Raw genomic sequence first — 16,894 nt, forward strand, 5'->3', positions numbered from 1 at the left:
TATACCACGGGTCTGTTGAATGCTGTATTCTGATTGGCTGAGAAAGATTCCGTGGGTATGCATTATTTTCGGATAACCGCACACCTAATCTGTCAAATGTCTTAAAAATAGGCACCAGAGCAATGTTTGTGGTAACCATGGTATAAGAGGAATAATTGACTCTGGTCCTTTGAATTATTTAAAAATAATGCACACCCACGGTGTAACGGCATTACCACCTTGTGTGTGTATTAATTTATTATAATTCAATGACCTGTCGTCAATTATTCCTTACATAAGGTTGGATTTGGTGACTTACACCACTGCATTAGTTTGTGCCCTGCTCACCCCTATATTTCCAGATTTTGCTTTATGGGTTTATGGGGGCACATTATAAAAAAAATATTAATAACCTACACAGTTAAATTGGTTTTAATGAACACTGCAATATTCCATTAAATAATAAGAATTGGGGCTTTAAGTTTTAATATTACTTATAACTCTTTAATGAAACAGTCACTCAAGCTGGTACAGTAGCTGATGATATTAGCTAATATTTGATGCCTGACAATTTTTTTACTGTGTGTATATATATGGTTTTAACATAATGTGCCCTAAAATGAACTCTAAAGCCAAAAAGGGGTCTGTTCTGCTCTGTCTTTGTTACAAGTCCTGACACTCACTGAATCAAAGGGTGTTTGCATGTTTTACTCGTTTAGTTATAAATGGATGGTCCTCTGACAGATTCAGGGAAGCGTCTCCTCTTTGAATAGGACAGGAGAGGAAAACTGAGACAACAAACAGATTTAGTCTAAATTCCAATCTTCTTTTGTGCCATTTCAGCTAAGATGCAAAAGCTTCTCATTACAGTCTGAAAGGTAATTTTAAATGAAATAAAAGACAGCGTTAAAATAAATTTTCTTCCCGTTGGAAAACGCTTGGCTTTCTCAGCAATACATCACTGCAGAATATCAGTGGCGGGGTCCTTCTCTAAACAATATATCTGTGGAAGCAGTTCAAGCTACTTGGTTATTTTATTTGTTAGTATGACAAAGACTCACTTTCTCGCTATACAAAAAAATATACAAAGTAAAAGAAAAACATCAGTTAGTACATATTCCATTTCAAAAGTGGTGTTCCCTTTAGATGTTTATCATGAAAGAATTGACAATCTTTCATCTAAACATCAAAGGTATCTTATGTTCTCATCACTGTGAACTCGGCTTACTGGAGAAAAGACAAATTGCACATAAAATCTCTATTACAGTATATTGGACCTCTGTTGTTTCTACACACAAAATTGAGACTTTACAAAACAGCAATTTATTAACACCGTCTCCTTGCTAACACTCCTGTATAGTGATGCACCGAATGATCGGCAACGGAAATTATTACACTGCAAAAAATTACTTTCTTACTTAGTATTTTGGTTTGTTTTCAGTAGAAATATCTAAAAATTCTTAAATCAAGATGTATTTTCTTGATGAGCAAAATGACATAACAAAATAAGTCTAGCTTTTAGACAAATATATACAATTTAAGTGAATTAGTGCTTAAAACATGCAAAATTATCTGCCAATGGGGTGATAAAGTTTTGTTTGAATTGTGTTAAAGAAAAAAGAAAACTTATTTCAAGATTTCTTTCTCACCCCATTGGCATACATTTTTGCTTGTTTTAAGCACAAATTCACTTAAATAGTATATTTTTTGTCTAAAAACGACTTATTTTCTTAGGTTATTTTGGTCATTAAGAAAAAGCATCTTAATTTAAGAATTTTTAAATATTTCTACTGAAAGCAAGACAAAATTACGTAGGTAAGAAAGTCATTTTTTGCAGCTGTAGACCGAAAATAGTAAAAAAACAAAAACAAATTTTCGGTTTTCGGCTCAACAAGTAAAAAGGCTAAATAAATTTTACCGAACAATGAAGTGATGATGCGATTAAATAGTCCCCAGCGCAAATGCAGCAAACATGTTGGTAAAAGCAAGTGTCAGAGAAAGACGCAAAAACATACAGTTTAATTTAACATTTAAAATCAAGACACCCTGAACATCATGTATACACTGCAAAAAAATATATATTTTCAAGAAAAAAATTATTAGTATTTTTGTCTTGTTTTCAGTAAAAATATCTAAAAATTCTTAAATTAAGATGCTTTTTCTTGATGAGCAAAACGACCCAAGAAAATAAGTCTAGTTTTAAGACCAAAAATATTAAATTTAAGTGAGTTTGTGTATCAAACAAGCAAAAAAAATAAATAAATAAATCTCCCAATGGGGTAAGCAAAAAAAATCTTGAACATTTTTCTTGAACATCACGAAAATTCACGAAAAATTCAAGAAAAATTTGCTTACAGCATTGGCAGACAAAATTCCTTAAATTTGATATTTTTGGTCTAAAAACTAGACTTATTTTCTTGGGTCGTTTTGCTCATCAAGAAAAAGCATCTTAATTTAAGAATGTTTAGATATTTTTACTGAAAACAAGACAGAAATACTAAGATTTTTTTCTTGAAAATCATTTTTTGCAGTGTATTATATATTAAATGAGAAATAAAACGTTTATTAATGCTTTGTTGAGGGCTTTTTTCCCCTGTCATCTTCTGTCACTCTTGGCGCCATCTCTCTCCCTTTTCTCGTGCTTGACTGTGCGTCTGCTGCAATGAATAGGTTATTTGCATTTTGCGCAGGAATACCAGATCAGATTAATATCCGTTTAGCCAAGACTCATTTATGTGGGCAGAATGTTTTAAGTTTTAACAAGTCTATCTATAGCTATTTGATCAGAGAAGCGAACGAGGGTAAAAGGCCCTATAATGACTGCTGGAATTAAAAAAATATATTGTTAATGTTAAATAATGTAAACTAAATATAAAAAGCACATTCTGAAAATTTAATTTGTGCAATGGTGAGAAAATTGGCAAAATAATTAAAAAAATGAAAAATAAAAAAACAGTGTGGCCAAGAATTTTCCTTTAGGTGCATTCCTACTCCTGTATAGCTCAGTGGTAGAGCACTGCATTAGCAGCGCAAAAGGTCATGGTTTCAAACCCAATACATAAAAAACTAAAAACTTTGTAATGCACTGTGTCAATTTGGATAACAGTGTTTGCCAAATGGATAAATGTACATTTAAATGTGATGCACTCATTCAAGGTCAATGATTCGAACTCAAACATATCAATCATATTCATTGAAAACAGTAATAAACTTAAACCTAAATGTGTCTATCCCTATTGTGCATTTTCATCAATGCACATTACGTATTAAACTCGCAAAAGCTTTTTAATTTTATAATTTATTTCTTTAATGAAATATAACTAGGAACTCAATTAAGTCTCCTGGGTTGGAAAAAAAGTGACTTGTGAACTATGTCCACACTAAATCATTTGGTAAGTACAGTGTCAACCAAATGAACCCTGATTAAGAAACGGCAGGCCAGAGAAAATTAGGCGATGAGAGAGAGAGAGAGAGAGAGAGAGAGAGAGAGAGAGAGAGAGAGAGAGAGAGAGAGAGAGAGAGAGAGAGAGAGAGAGAGAGAGAGAGAGAGAGAGAGAGAGAGAGAGATTAAAAGCTCTTGAGATAAAAAAAAGGATTTAGTTTAATCAGAGACAAGTCCACGTTTCTTATTGTGAGTATAAGGCTTGTTAGTGATTGATGAGTTTATATCAATCTTTGACCTCATTCTCCTTTCCTGCATCTTCATCCAAATCTCTTTATTTGCTATACTTTATCTCTCTCTCTTTCCACCCACATCTGAAAGACTTTGTGTCCTGCCATTCTTTTTAAGCTCACACTTAATGAGATCCATCTTAAAGGGACAGTTCACTTTAAAAAGAAAATCATGATATATGTTTAGCATCCACCTGTATGCCTTTCAGGAACAAAGCTCATATACTTTTACTTTACAATTATAACAGTAGGGACCCCCTCCCTACCGAGGGAGGAGCGAGTCACGAGCAAGCAACACACACAAACCCACTATCTCTGCATAACTTATGATTCACTACATGTTTGTGTTGTCATTTCCAACATAACACAGAAGCAGTTTTATTTACCGCCTGCGACTCATGACCCTGTTGGGACTTTTTATTTCAGCGTTAAACAAACACACTCACAGAACTCTGCTGCTATCCCGATATATATCCATTGTTTCCATAATGCTGCTTACTTGGAAAGCTTAAAGGAATAGTCTACTCATTTTCAATATTAAAATGTTATTACCTTAACTAAGAATTGTTGATACATCCCTCTATCATCTGTGTGCGTGCACGTAAACGCTGGAGCGCGCTGCGGCACTTCGATAGCATTTAGCTTAGCCCCATTCATTCAATGGTACCATTTAGAGATAAAGTTAGAAGTGACCAAACACATCAACGTTTTTCCTATTTAAGACGAGTAGTTATACGAGCAAGTTTGGTGGTACAAAATAAAACGTAGCGCTTTTCTAAGCGGATTTAAAAGAGGAACTAGATTTTATGGCGTAATAGTACTTCGACTCGCCTGAAAAGTCCGCTCCCCTTCTCACTCTCATAATGGGAGAGGGAGGGTGTTACTGCGCAGAGTCGAAGTACTCCCAAAAGTGCTATTACGCCATAAAATATAGTTCCTCTTTTAAATCCGCTTAGAAAAGCGCTACGTTTTATTTTGTACCACCAAACTTGCTCGTATAACTACTCGTCTTAAATAGGAAAAACGTTGATGTGTTTGGTCACTTCTAACTTGATGTCTGGATGGTGCCGTTGAGTGAATGGGGCTAAGCTAAATGCTATCGAAGCGTCGCAGCGCGCTCCAGCGCTTACGTGCACGCACACAGATGATAGAGGGATGTATCAACAATTCTTAGTTAAGGTAATAACATATTTTAATATTGAAAATGAGTAGACTATTCCTTTAGGTTAAGATGCTTTTTCTTGATAAGCAAAACGTCCCAAGAAAATAAGTCTAGTTTTTAGACAAAAAATATCAAATTTAAGTGATTTTGTGCATAAAACAAGCAAAAAAATCTGCCAATGGGGTAAGCAATTTTTTCTTGAATTTTCTTGAAATTAGTGTTTAAGAAAAATGTTCAAGATTTTTTTGCTTAACCCATTGGCAGATTTTTTTTCTTGTTTTATGCACAAAATCACTTAAATGCGGGTGTGCTTTAATGGGGGAAGTGCCCATAAAAGGAATAAGATACGTAACGGCTACCCATGGTACGTAAGGGTTACCCATGTTCGAAAAAAACTTTTCGTAACTTGTAGGAAAGAGGAGGGGTGAGTTTGGCCCAAAAATACTCAATCACAAGCTCAACTCCACTTAGCATTTGCTTAGCATGAGGATTACAACTCTTGAATTGTGTTAATAAGCCAGAATGCATGAAGTACCATTAAATAATTTATTTACAATTAAATATTCTCTATGTTTAAGACTGTTTAGTTATTTTAAAGAAGAAAAACAAGACAAGGAAACTGATTACGATTTTGATACAACTAAACAAACACACCCTTGGAAGCTCTTTCCACTTTCTTTTCTCTCTCTCTCTCTCTTTCTCTCTCTGCCGTTAATGTCACACTTGCTTGCCTTTTAATGGCCTAAAATTTGTTTAGAAGGCATGGCATTAATGTGTCTTATATAAAGCTACAGAATGTATTTGGTTTTATATGTGGCACTTAAATTTAATTATTAAGGTTAATACAATGCACTGTTATCATTCCAAAAATGATTACCCACCCTCTGCTTTTGTTGGCTGGTCTCGGCTCCATTGACCCAGTGCCACGTTTATTTCCTGCCATTAGTGAGGGCTTGACTGAATGTCTCTGACTCAATGTAGAGACAGAGTGTGATATATTAGCCTGTGCCCAGCTAAGTCACTGACCAAATTAGAAACCTGACTGCAGGTTAAGTGAAATTTATGGTCCCCTATGGAGCAGGGACTACATTTGGAACTGGCAGAACTGGAGTATAAGAGGAATAGGGGTTGTTTGGGGGTCCTGATGGTACAGCATTTGGGATTTTTTATGAATACTGTTTAATTGTAAAATTTGCAACATTGTTTTTACACCAACACCAACAACAACAAAAAATGTAGCATGCCAAACTAAACTGTAAAGCACTGCAACACTGGGAGTCTGTGTATACAATCATTATAAAGATATTTTTACTTGCTTACTTGAAATAAAATGATCTATAAATCATAAAACCACATATTTTTCTTATGATGTATTTCTGTAAAGGTGACTAAAGCCTAATTTATAGAGTCCCATGTAGGATCTACGGCATAGACTATGCATAGGCTGTGCGTATCTTGACACGCACCTCATCAAAAATTTAACAACGTGTCTGTTCCAAGTGGATGGCAAGGGCTGTGATTGGTCCGCTAGAACCCCTCCTATCAAGTCAAATAAATCTGCCTCACATTTCTTCATAGGCATTTCCTACATGCGACTGTAAAAACAAAGATGAGCCAAGTTGAAGAGTGATTTAACTCAAACTGCAACAAAAGTGCCTCCATCACTGCTTGTTTTCTCAAATCATACACAACAAGCTTCTTTTTCTTCTTCTTTTGTGGGTATACTGGCCAAGCTGCTTCTTCTTTGGCTGTTGCACTGCTATTGTGGGTTATACACGCAAGGTAACTGCCAACTAGTGGTCTGCATGTGTAACTGCACATCAACGCGGATGACGACACAGAAGTATAAATGAAAACTGACTATGGCGTACAGTAGGTCCTACGCTGAAGTATAATGTGCCCTTAATAAACAGTATAGACATAATTTTTTAAACATTTACTAAGGCAAGTCGTGACAAGATTATTTATACAATTTATTTATTCATATGTTTACAAAAATAAAACAGCAAATAGACACATGAGAGAACAACAAGAAATAAGTCATAGAGGTTTACATGTGAATGATTTAAAAATAAAAATAAAAGCTTCATAAGAAGTTAAAATAACAGTAAAAAGTAACAAATAAATGTATTTTAAAATCTATAAAATAATAAAAAACGAAATTGAAAACTGGAATAAATGTGCAGTATGTAGTGACAGCTAGACCACGCCCAGATTTCATTGAATACAAGAAGTTTGTCTCTTCAAGACAGTTGTCGGCTGCAAACTTATTACAAAATGAAATTACAGTGATTTTGCTTCACAATAAATAAATGTTAATTTTACAAAAACACAGTCTTTAATAATCTGATATAGAGCTTGCATGCTCAAAACACCACACACTGTGTGAAAGACATTTATTAAATAAATGAAATTAATTGTTATTATTATTAAATAAAGCTTTGGTGTGCCGACTTTACATATCTTCTTTTCATATATTTTCACTTCCGAATCGCTCATGCGGTACTGTGATCTCATACACTGATATGTCTGCTTTTGTAAGCAATAATAGGCAGATTTCGTTGGCTGCAGTGGAAATTAGGTTTGCAAAGGGGCAGAAATTACTTTTAATGGGAACTTAATCTGTGGAATTTTGGAAATATTCCAAATTGAAAACTTAACGGAAAGTGATAGGAATTTTTTGGAAAGTTAGGATAATTTACAGGGTTCCCATGGGTCCTTGAAATCATTGAAAGTTTGTGAATCTGGGGGGAAAATTCAAGGCCCTGGAAAGTTTTTGAAAATATACATACATAGATACAGATCATTGAAAGTGCTTCAATCTATTTTATGCAAGACGTTTTCTGGAAAAAATTCATATTATTCCCTGTGTAGTGTAGGATAATATCATAAAAATTCTAGACTTTTTACGCACACTTGCTAAACTGTTCGCTTTAAATGCTTATGTCTTCTGTATGCAAATGTTGATTTATACCAAAATGCTTTTTTGCATAGTTGTGTTTGACACATGAAAACGTCTCGGTTTCCTGAGAAGGGAACGAGACACTGCATCTCCCTTGCCATACTTCCTGCGTCCCTGTAATGCCGTCTTTGGCAATATTTCAGATAGCGATATACTTCCTGGCTCCTGCGTCACCCTGACTTTGTCGTTAAGCCTCACCATTGGATGAATTTGATGTACACATTCAGATGCACTTACCCCTAGAGGTGTCCCCAAAGTGTCACCGCAGTGATGCAGCACCAGTTTCCTCAAAAGGGAACAGTAACAATGTATCTAAAAAAGGTAACACAATGAAATGTGTCCCCCACATTTAATCCTTGAATTTGAGGGTATTGGACCTGGAAAGTCCTTGAAAGGTCCTTGAATTTTAAGCTAAGGTGTGGAAACTCTGAATTTATATAAACTATATCATATTCAAACATAAATAAACATTTAGTTTTGTCATAAGCAGACATGCATGCAAGGTGATAAAAATGTAAAAAATATACATGTCTTGACTGATTGAATTGTAAGTAGAACTTAATTGATTGTTAAAATGTTAAAATGCACCAAGTGCTTCTACACTCTAAAAAAAATGTGGTTCTTTGCTCGTAATCATAGAAGAACCGTTTTTAGTGCCATATAGCACCGGTGAAGCACCTGTGTAGAACTACATAGTGCCATGTAGAACCATATTTGGTGCTAGAGTGGTGCTATATATGGCCCCCGTATGGTTCTACACAGGTGCTTCACTGGTGCTATAAAGCAGTAAAAACGGTTCCTCTATGATTACAAGCAAAGAACCACATTTTGGTGCTATATAGCACCATTTGTTTTTAGAGTGTATGGTATACAAGCCTGGAAAATAGAGGGAAAAATAGAGGGATTTTTTTTTTTAATTTCAGGAAGGTCATTTTAGACACAACTTTTTAAAATTATCTCACCCAAATGTTCTCTAAGTCAGTGTATTTGTGTTGTTGCACACTAGCTAACACACAGCACGAGAAAGTTTTAAGCAAATGTATGTAATTTAAGTGAATACATGCAAAGATGAACATTTTGACATTATTTTGTGTGCATGATTCAAGAAATTATCTGTGCATGAGTGTGGCATTAATTTTTTTTTTGTTTTAAACAAAATTATGAAGCAAGATTTTTTTAAACTACATTTAATTTCCTGTTATAGGCTTTTTTTTTTCAAATTCCCATTAATTCCCATATATTCCCTTTATGGAAAAGTTTCCATCCTAGTGGAAATACACTGCAAGACTCTGTTACTCCATTTATGCTGTATGTTTATTAAGGTCTGACATTTTTCCATAATTCCCATTTCCCACTTATTTTTGGTTCGCTGTGGAAGTGCCATCTGTAGAGGAAACACTGCCTGCAACTTGTTTATTAATATTTTGTTTACAGTCTTTTAAAACAGTTTGATTGATTTAGATCAGTGTCCTCTGATTAGAGAGACACAAGCTGAGCTTTGACCCTTCAGTTAATTACTGACTGCTTGCCTGAGCTCACTGTTTACTGACAGAACCAGCAGTTCATTCCAGCCGGCGACCCCATCTGCACCATCAGCCCACCGCTTACTATAATTACGCATTAATTCGAGCATTGTATACCACCAGACATAGTTAACACATTTCTTGGCCTTAAACAGTCATATAACGTAATACATACATTTGTGGTAGTGTGATTGAAGTGTTTTGTGCCTTTTCTCTCTAGTAATTTTTACTGCCTGGGTTGCTCTGACTGCCGTGGCCTTGAAATAAATTTTCAAAAGCTCGTAACTTTATATCTGTGTGTGAGATTCTGCTTATGCCCTCTAATGTATTTATAGTATCCGGTTTGTGAACGTCTGTATATTCTTTTTAGTTTTTATTTCAACACAGTTCCATCATAGTGCAGTGATAAATGGTTATGGGCAGAGTCGTGCTTCATAGAAAATTGAATTAAGAATTGCTTGTAAATTTAATGTAGGGTTGTAATCTAAATTTAAAGAAGTAGAAATCAAATGAAATGCTGTATGTGTGCGATTTACTAAATCTTTCAGTCTGAATAACCTGTGTGTTATTTTATATAAGATGTATTTCCAGAAACATTAATTAATATATTATTAAAGGACCCATATTATGCAAAATCCACTTTTACAATGTGTTTGGACATAAATGTATGTTGGTAGTGTGTGAACACAACAACACTAAAATGAGAAAAAAATCTATCCACTTCTCATTTTTAACTCCCTATTAAACCAGAACAGTCTCATTAAATATGCTGTTTTGATTCTCTTGGTAATGTGATGTCACAAAAACAAAGCCCCGTCACAGCCACTGACTGACTTGGTTAACTTTACCCAAAAGCTTTTCTAAATACATTTTCAAAGTATGCATACTTGTAAAAGGACTTGTGCATTGTTTTCTTTCAAAGCCATTTAAAAGTTGGTGTATTTTTTTACCATAATAAAGCCGGGTAGAGTTTTTTAAAAGCTTGCCGTAAAGCTACAGTATTTGGCTATCAGTTATTGTTCTCAAATAGCATACATAGCCTAGGTGACATCACTGAAAAAGGAAATTTATAACTATTTTTTAGGAAATGATTTTCATATTATTAGTAAAGTTTGCAAAGCAAATGTTTTGTCTTTGGGATGGACTTGCACAGTAAGACCAGGAACAAGTCTTTTCTTTGCTTTATTCTGTGTTTGAGTCTTTAAACTGAACCGAAATAGATTAGAATCAGACATTTATTGGATAGTGATGATAAAATGCTCAAGAGATCCTTGCTTTCAGTGCTTTGAGTGTTTTGTCAATGTTTCGCCTTATCACAAAACCAATGAGGCCTGAGACACCATCCAATGAGCAGACAGCGTTCTGTGCGTAGAACTGAAACAAGTCGGTATCCCATGGGCTCTCGTCGTGCCTTCCTGACCATCCTTGTCATATTTTGCTTGGAGAATGACAGTATTTTCATTTAATTCTCTTGTAATTGGTATTCTGCGCATTAAGTGGGCACATACCTATCAGCTCAGGTATTCCCCAATCCTCTCCTGTGCCAGTTTGTTTTCCTGTTTGATGATTTGTGCAGGTTTCCAGGGAGAACTGGGGAAACTATTGAAGTATTGACAGTGCAGATTGCAAATGTTGGTTTACTTTAGGTGAGTGAATCTCACAGAAACTGTCAAGAACGTGTTGAGGTCACATTTTATCCCAAAATCAAATGACATTGAAATAAATGTAACAACTTTAACATGACAATTAAAGCTGAAGTGTGTAATTTTTGCAGTACTATATGCTAAACTAATGACAGAAAATATATATATTTTTTAATAATAAAATATATATTTGTACTTCAGTTAGTATTTCAATTTTGGGGGGTGACATTACACTATTTTGTTATTCTGAGATGCTGACTTATAAAGCTCTGAGATGAATTAACTTCTGCATGTTTTGAATAAGATCTGGGATGGCAACTTAAGGAAAATAGTTGCGTGATGGTATTGCATAGCGACAAGCGCCCAGATTGTCTTATTAAAACTTTCTTTGAGACCGTATTAATTGGTACCACCATGTCTTCCAGGAAGTGAAATGTTGCTAAATCTGTGATTTCTCTCTGCTGTTTAAAACCGTTCTCATAGTCTAACACTGGCAAAGGCATCCAAAATAATTTCCTTTCAAAACAAATGACAATTAATTAAATTGTATTGTGTTGCAGTTTTTTGCTCTCAAAATTGAATGAGAATTTGGCATGAAAATGTGCTTTATAGTCATGACTACAATAGGTGCATCCAAATTCGAAGGCTGAATCTTTCGAAGGACGCAGAATTTGAAAGTGGCGCTCCGTCTTTAAAGTGTGCATCCTCTGAAGTATACGGAGGGAGTTTTGTCACCTGCTGTTCCCGCCCACCGTGCCTGTCGGTGGGACACATAAGAGATGTTTCAGACTTTTAAAAATAAATATGGAGTCAGATATTTATTAATTTTATTTTAAAGAATATGATGCGTTGATGCAGATTAAACTACCCAACAGTATATCAAATTTAACAACTTTAAAAATATCTAAAAATTAAACTGAGCACGCACAGTTTTAATTCACATCATTAAAACATCATGTATAATAGTAAAACAGTGGCAAATACGTCAAAAAACTTTTTTTAAACTACAGTTATGTTTGTTTTAAAATACCCTGATGTCTCACACAGTTAAAACAGTAAACCAATTTGGTTTTGGCTTAAACAGTTGACATAATTTATAAAAACAATATGAAATTGTTAAATAAGTTAAAGTAACATAAAAAAATGTGTTGATTTCACAAAAATGCTGCATTTTTTGCAGTGCAGTTGCACATTGAATCTTGGGATAGCTTGTGAAGTATCTATCTGATGATGTCATTGGCCTTTAAATTGGGATGCACCCAATGTCACCATGCAAAATTAATCTTAACTTTCACTTTTAGTATATTGTTTCAGGATCGACATCGACATCAGATGTGAATATTGCGCATCTGCAACAGTCACATCTCAGAACAACCAAAGCTTGAAATTTTATTTATGATGTCTAACTGTTCCCATTAACTAATTCCCCATTATTGACTAGTTATCTCGTCAATTAAGGAAAAACGTGTTCCTGATGAGTTTTTATGGTAATCTGTAATACCGTGATTATCCACTAGATCCTGCTCTTACCCAATTTATAAAAAACGTATTCATTTTACACTCCGTGTATGTTTTGATAATCGTTCTTAATCTGATCTCTAACAAAATTATTTAACAAAAATGCAATTATTTAATCTTTTTGCTAAAAATGTTGGTTTTATTTTTTTGAGAAAAATACCCATATTTAAGAGTTTATAAATAGAGAAAAATATAGATAGGATTAAACAGTTTTTCCCGTTTTCTTCATTTGTTTCTTTATTTTTTGTTTGTTTGAAAGCAGAGGGTCTGTTCTTTCATTTGATATATTTGTATGTTTATATATTTTTAGAAGAAAATTTTCCTGGAAAGCATATTGTGCAGCTTTTGTGAAAATTACCAAAAATGCTGACGAGCAACTTAATAAAAAATGTTGGTGGGAATGAGTTAAACATTTTCCAAAATGTAATTTATTTTATTTTTTTGGGGGGGTGCTATACAGTAAGCATTATTTTGCATTTACTCAGATACCGCACAATGCTAAAATGTTTATTTCCTTAAAGCATCTTTATTATGTATTCATTTTAAGATTTAACTGAGACTGTAGCCATCGGCTAGAGACTTGTGAGTAATCCTCCTCATAACCATTTAGCAGAAATTTTAGATTTGCTAAGATTTCTGTCTCTCTCTCTTTCTCTCTCTCTCTCTCACACACGCCCACACACACACACACACTCACACACACGCAGGCACGCACACACATTCTTACTATTTCTGTATATTGGAATAGGTTATTAAAATGAGTTTCAGTGGATGATCTATAAGTTATGCAATTAATGATATAATCTCATGTCCTTAATGTTTCTGTTTGTAATATTTAGTTTACGAACTCTCTCATAAAATATTTTTTATGCTGAAATGTTTTCTTCCTTCCACTTTAATGTACTATAACAACACTCATAGTTCAGAAATGCAACTTTTCTCGTTTTGTAGCTCAAGGTTTTGTAGGGGCATTAAATGCTAAATGAGGCTTGAATATTAAACAAATATCAGGGTTCCCGCGGGGTCTTAAAAAGTCTTAAAAAGTCTAAAATTCAGAATGTTAAATTTAAGGCCTTAAAAAGTCTTAAAAACACCCAGATTTTTATCCCAGGTCTTAAATTTAATTTACCCAAGTCTTAAATTTCTTACCTCTTTTCATTCCCAAAAAGCGTTGTCCGCAGAATATAAAATAGTAATTTAAAACGCTGAAGAACTAACTTAATCAGTGGCGGTGGGTCTCTAAAAAGAAACGTTCCGCCCTTTGTCATAATCCACGCAAATCGTGCCATAAGCTATATTTCAGGTGTTGTGATCTGACTGTTTACTGTGGGATTGGCGAGAAACAATCCTTAAACTTAGTTCTGTATAAGCAAAAATCTTTTTCGGGGTAATTTATAAGCCCGTGGCTTACCTGAGCATTTGCCAGGTTCTGAAACATAGAGGACACAGAAGCGAACAAAAATCAATGCTGCTTTATTGAAAATCAACTTAAACAGTCGGCGTGTCAACTTTAGTGTTACACAGTTTTATATTTTAGACTTTAATATTGCTCTTTGCTGCGATGCACTTGAACCTAACACGCTTTCCCTTCAGCTCTCCACAAACATCAGCGATTGACAGACGGAAAGCAAGGAAGTACCGTAATAAACCATATATTTCAAAAAAGTGCAATTGTCTTTTAGGAACAATTCAAACGTTTTGATTGCGCAAATGCTTCAGGAGTTACGGTTAAATGAACAGCGGTAGAATCAGAGCCCTTTCGCATAGGCAGGCTGCTGCATACGGCATCGCCTGGTTTATTTAAGTTAACTGAACATTACATTCGCAAGTCATAAGCATATTACAACAATTAACGATTAACTAAGAATAGTAATCAATATTTTAAAGTTAATTTCAAAGTTAATATTCTGAAATAAGACCATTTCTGAAATAAGAAATGCGACCCTTCGGAGGCTACAGCCTTCGGATTGAGAAACGGTCTTAGTGGATAACGTTAGCAGCACATATCAAACAGCCTTTTAATGGTAAATTTCATTTTCTTAATGCAGATTCATCCGTTATTGTGTAATTAGAGAGGCTATTAAACCTGATGGCAGTATATAGTGCATATTTATGCATAAAACGTATGGGTGGAGTGTTTTTTTGGCTCTGTGATTCTGTATTCAATTAAATGCAATACATTAATTTATTAAAAACTTGTATTAATAAAATGCATATATTAATGCTTTTAGGGATTAATAATAATTGAAAGTGATCTTTTGTTCTTTGTATATTTATAATTAGGCACAAGATATATACACAGCACACAGTCAGTTGTACATTAAACATTATGGGGTGGTTTCCCGGGCAGGGATTAGTTTAATTATGACATATATAACTAGTTTGAATAAACATGCCTTACTAAAACAATTACTTGTGTGCATTTTGATGTATTTTAAGATATGTCAGTGCAAATTGTTTTCAAGTTTGAAAAGCTCTTATCCCTGTCTGGGAAACCTCCCCTATAAGCTTACGTACTACAGAGTGTGATGCATTTTAAAGCTTTAAAGTTGTATGAGGCAGTGTAAAACTAGGCACAAACCAGCAGCTGACCATACTAACTGATCTAATATTAGTGAATTTTATTTGTCAAAAAACATTGTTGATAGAATTTTATAAAAATACTACTTACACATTTTAGTGTGATGTATAAATATTGTAAATCAATGCATTTCTTGACTATTAATTAAGAAAAATTACAGCTCTTTGCCTCTAACTCAATGTATATCAATGGCTCACTATGAGCCATTTTTGGGCTTCCATTGTCAGAAGTCTCTTCCTAAAGGGCTATGGGTAAAATTTGTCGGCGCCAACACTCGCGGTCTAATAGAGTTAAGCATAATGTATTTCCATGTATTTTGATTATCTGTTTTAAAACTGCGTTCATTTTATATTTTTCTATAACTGAATCAATAAAAATAGAAAGTTTTAAGAATTTCTGAGATCATTTGAATGCTTCTAGTAATGTGTCGTGTTGGTCTTAAATTTTACTCATAATGGTCTTAAAAGGTCTTAAAAAGGTCTTAAATTTAACTTGCTGAAACCTGCAAGAACCCTGAAATATACTCTCTGTCTCATTTCAGTTACATTCTAATTCAGACAAAGGTGATGGATCTGTCAGATACATCTTGAGCGGGGAAGGAGCGGGGAGTATCTTCATCATCAACGAGGTAACAGGAGACATTCATGCCACCAAGAGTCTGGACCGGGAGAAGAAGTCTCATTACGTTCTCCACGCGCAGGCCATCGACCGCAACAATAACAAACCCTTGGAGCCCGAGTCGGAGTTCATTATAAAAGTTCAGGATATTAATGACAATGCCCCCAAATTCCCAGACGGACCCTTCGTCACAACTGTGCCTGAAATGTCGGAAATCGGTGAGATTATCTTGTTTTTCTTCTGTAATGATGTTTTAGTGGACCAAACCATATCTACAGACCAGAATGTCATAGATGCTCAGACATGGTCTTGTTAAAACGGTGCCAGTAAGAAATTTAGGATTATCCTTGGTTAATAATTAAGTTGAAAATATCTCTTGATAACAGTTAAACCATTAGTTAGAGGTCAACAGTTCTCAAGGTGAATGGTTATTTAGCCGTCTTTAATGTTTATTCCAAGTTTGAGTGTTCTTTAAATGTCCTCCAAAAATATTGTTGGCGACGTTTGCAAATTGAAATTGCTTTCAGAAAGTATATCAGTCAAAAAATATTATACCTCAGGCATGTATCGGTGTAAACTTATGAGCTGTCACTCAGTGAGATCCATCACTTTTAATTCAAATCTCCAAGCTTCGCTCCATTCCCAAGTCAAATGGCATTTCTCTATCCAGCCTGTGGCTTTTATCTTTGTTTCGTGTTTTGCAGCTAGAGGTCCCAGAGGAGAAGCTCTCAGAAAGCACTATGTATCCCGGCACATGACAGATTCTCTAAAATACTCTACTTCCACTGAGAGAGAGAGACATAGTAGAAAAATATATATATATGGAGAGAGCGCGAGCGAGCGAGATAGAGAGAGAGAGAGAGAGAGAGAGAGAGAGAGAGAGAGAGAGAGAGAGAGAGAGAGAGAGAGAGAGAGAGAGAGAGAGAGAGAGAGAGAGAGAGAGATTCCCAATGAGTTGAGTTCACATACCCAGAGGGATTTGTGATGGAGCTGTTATGCCATTGCAGACTTAAATTAAACGCTTGTAATAATCTTTGGTTAAATGTTTAACATTTATTTAATGCAATTAGGTCTATATTCATCACATTAAGGTTATTGTTTGTGTCTCCCCTACATGTTGACAAGTACAAATACTGCTAAAGAATTCTAGGCGCATATATTTTGCTGCTGTGTAATTGAAGACCGTCTTAAAGGATTAGTCCATTTTCTTAAAAAAATCCAGATAATTTACTCTCC

The 16,894-nt window shown here is 34.7% G+C and overlaps 1 protein-coding gene across 5 annotated transcripts in view; it reads left to right on the forward strand.

The window, feature by feature from the left end:
* The window catches only part of LOC129420438 (cadherin-18), a 340,672-nt gene that overhangs the window by 214,921 nt on the left and 108,857 nt on the right, over nt 1-16,894 (forward strand). For all 5 annotated transcript variants that reach the window (XM_073867160.1, XM_055175343.2, XM_055175341.2 and 2 more), the window contains one exon: nt 15,582-15,876. In XM_073867160.1, the coding sequence (XP_073723261.1) occupies nt 15,582-15,876 (295 nt within the window). The remainder of the gene's footprint in view (nt 1-15,581; nt 15,877-16,894) is intronic.

This window comes from Misgurnus anguillicaudatus, chromosome 4 (assembly GCF_027580225.2).
Source record: "Misgurnus anguillicaudatus chromosome 4, ASM2758022v2, whole genome shotgun sequence".
NCBI classification, from domain to species: domain Eukaryota; kingdom Metazoa; phylum Chordata; class Actinopteri; order Cypriniformes; family Cobitidae; genus Misgurnus; species Misgurnus anguillicaudatus.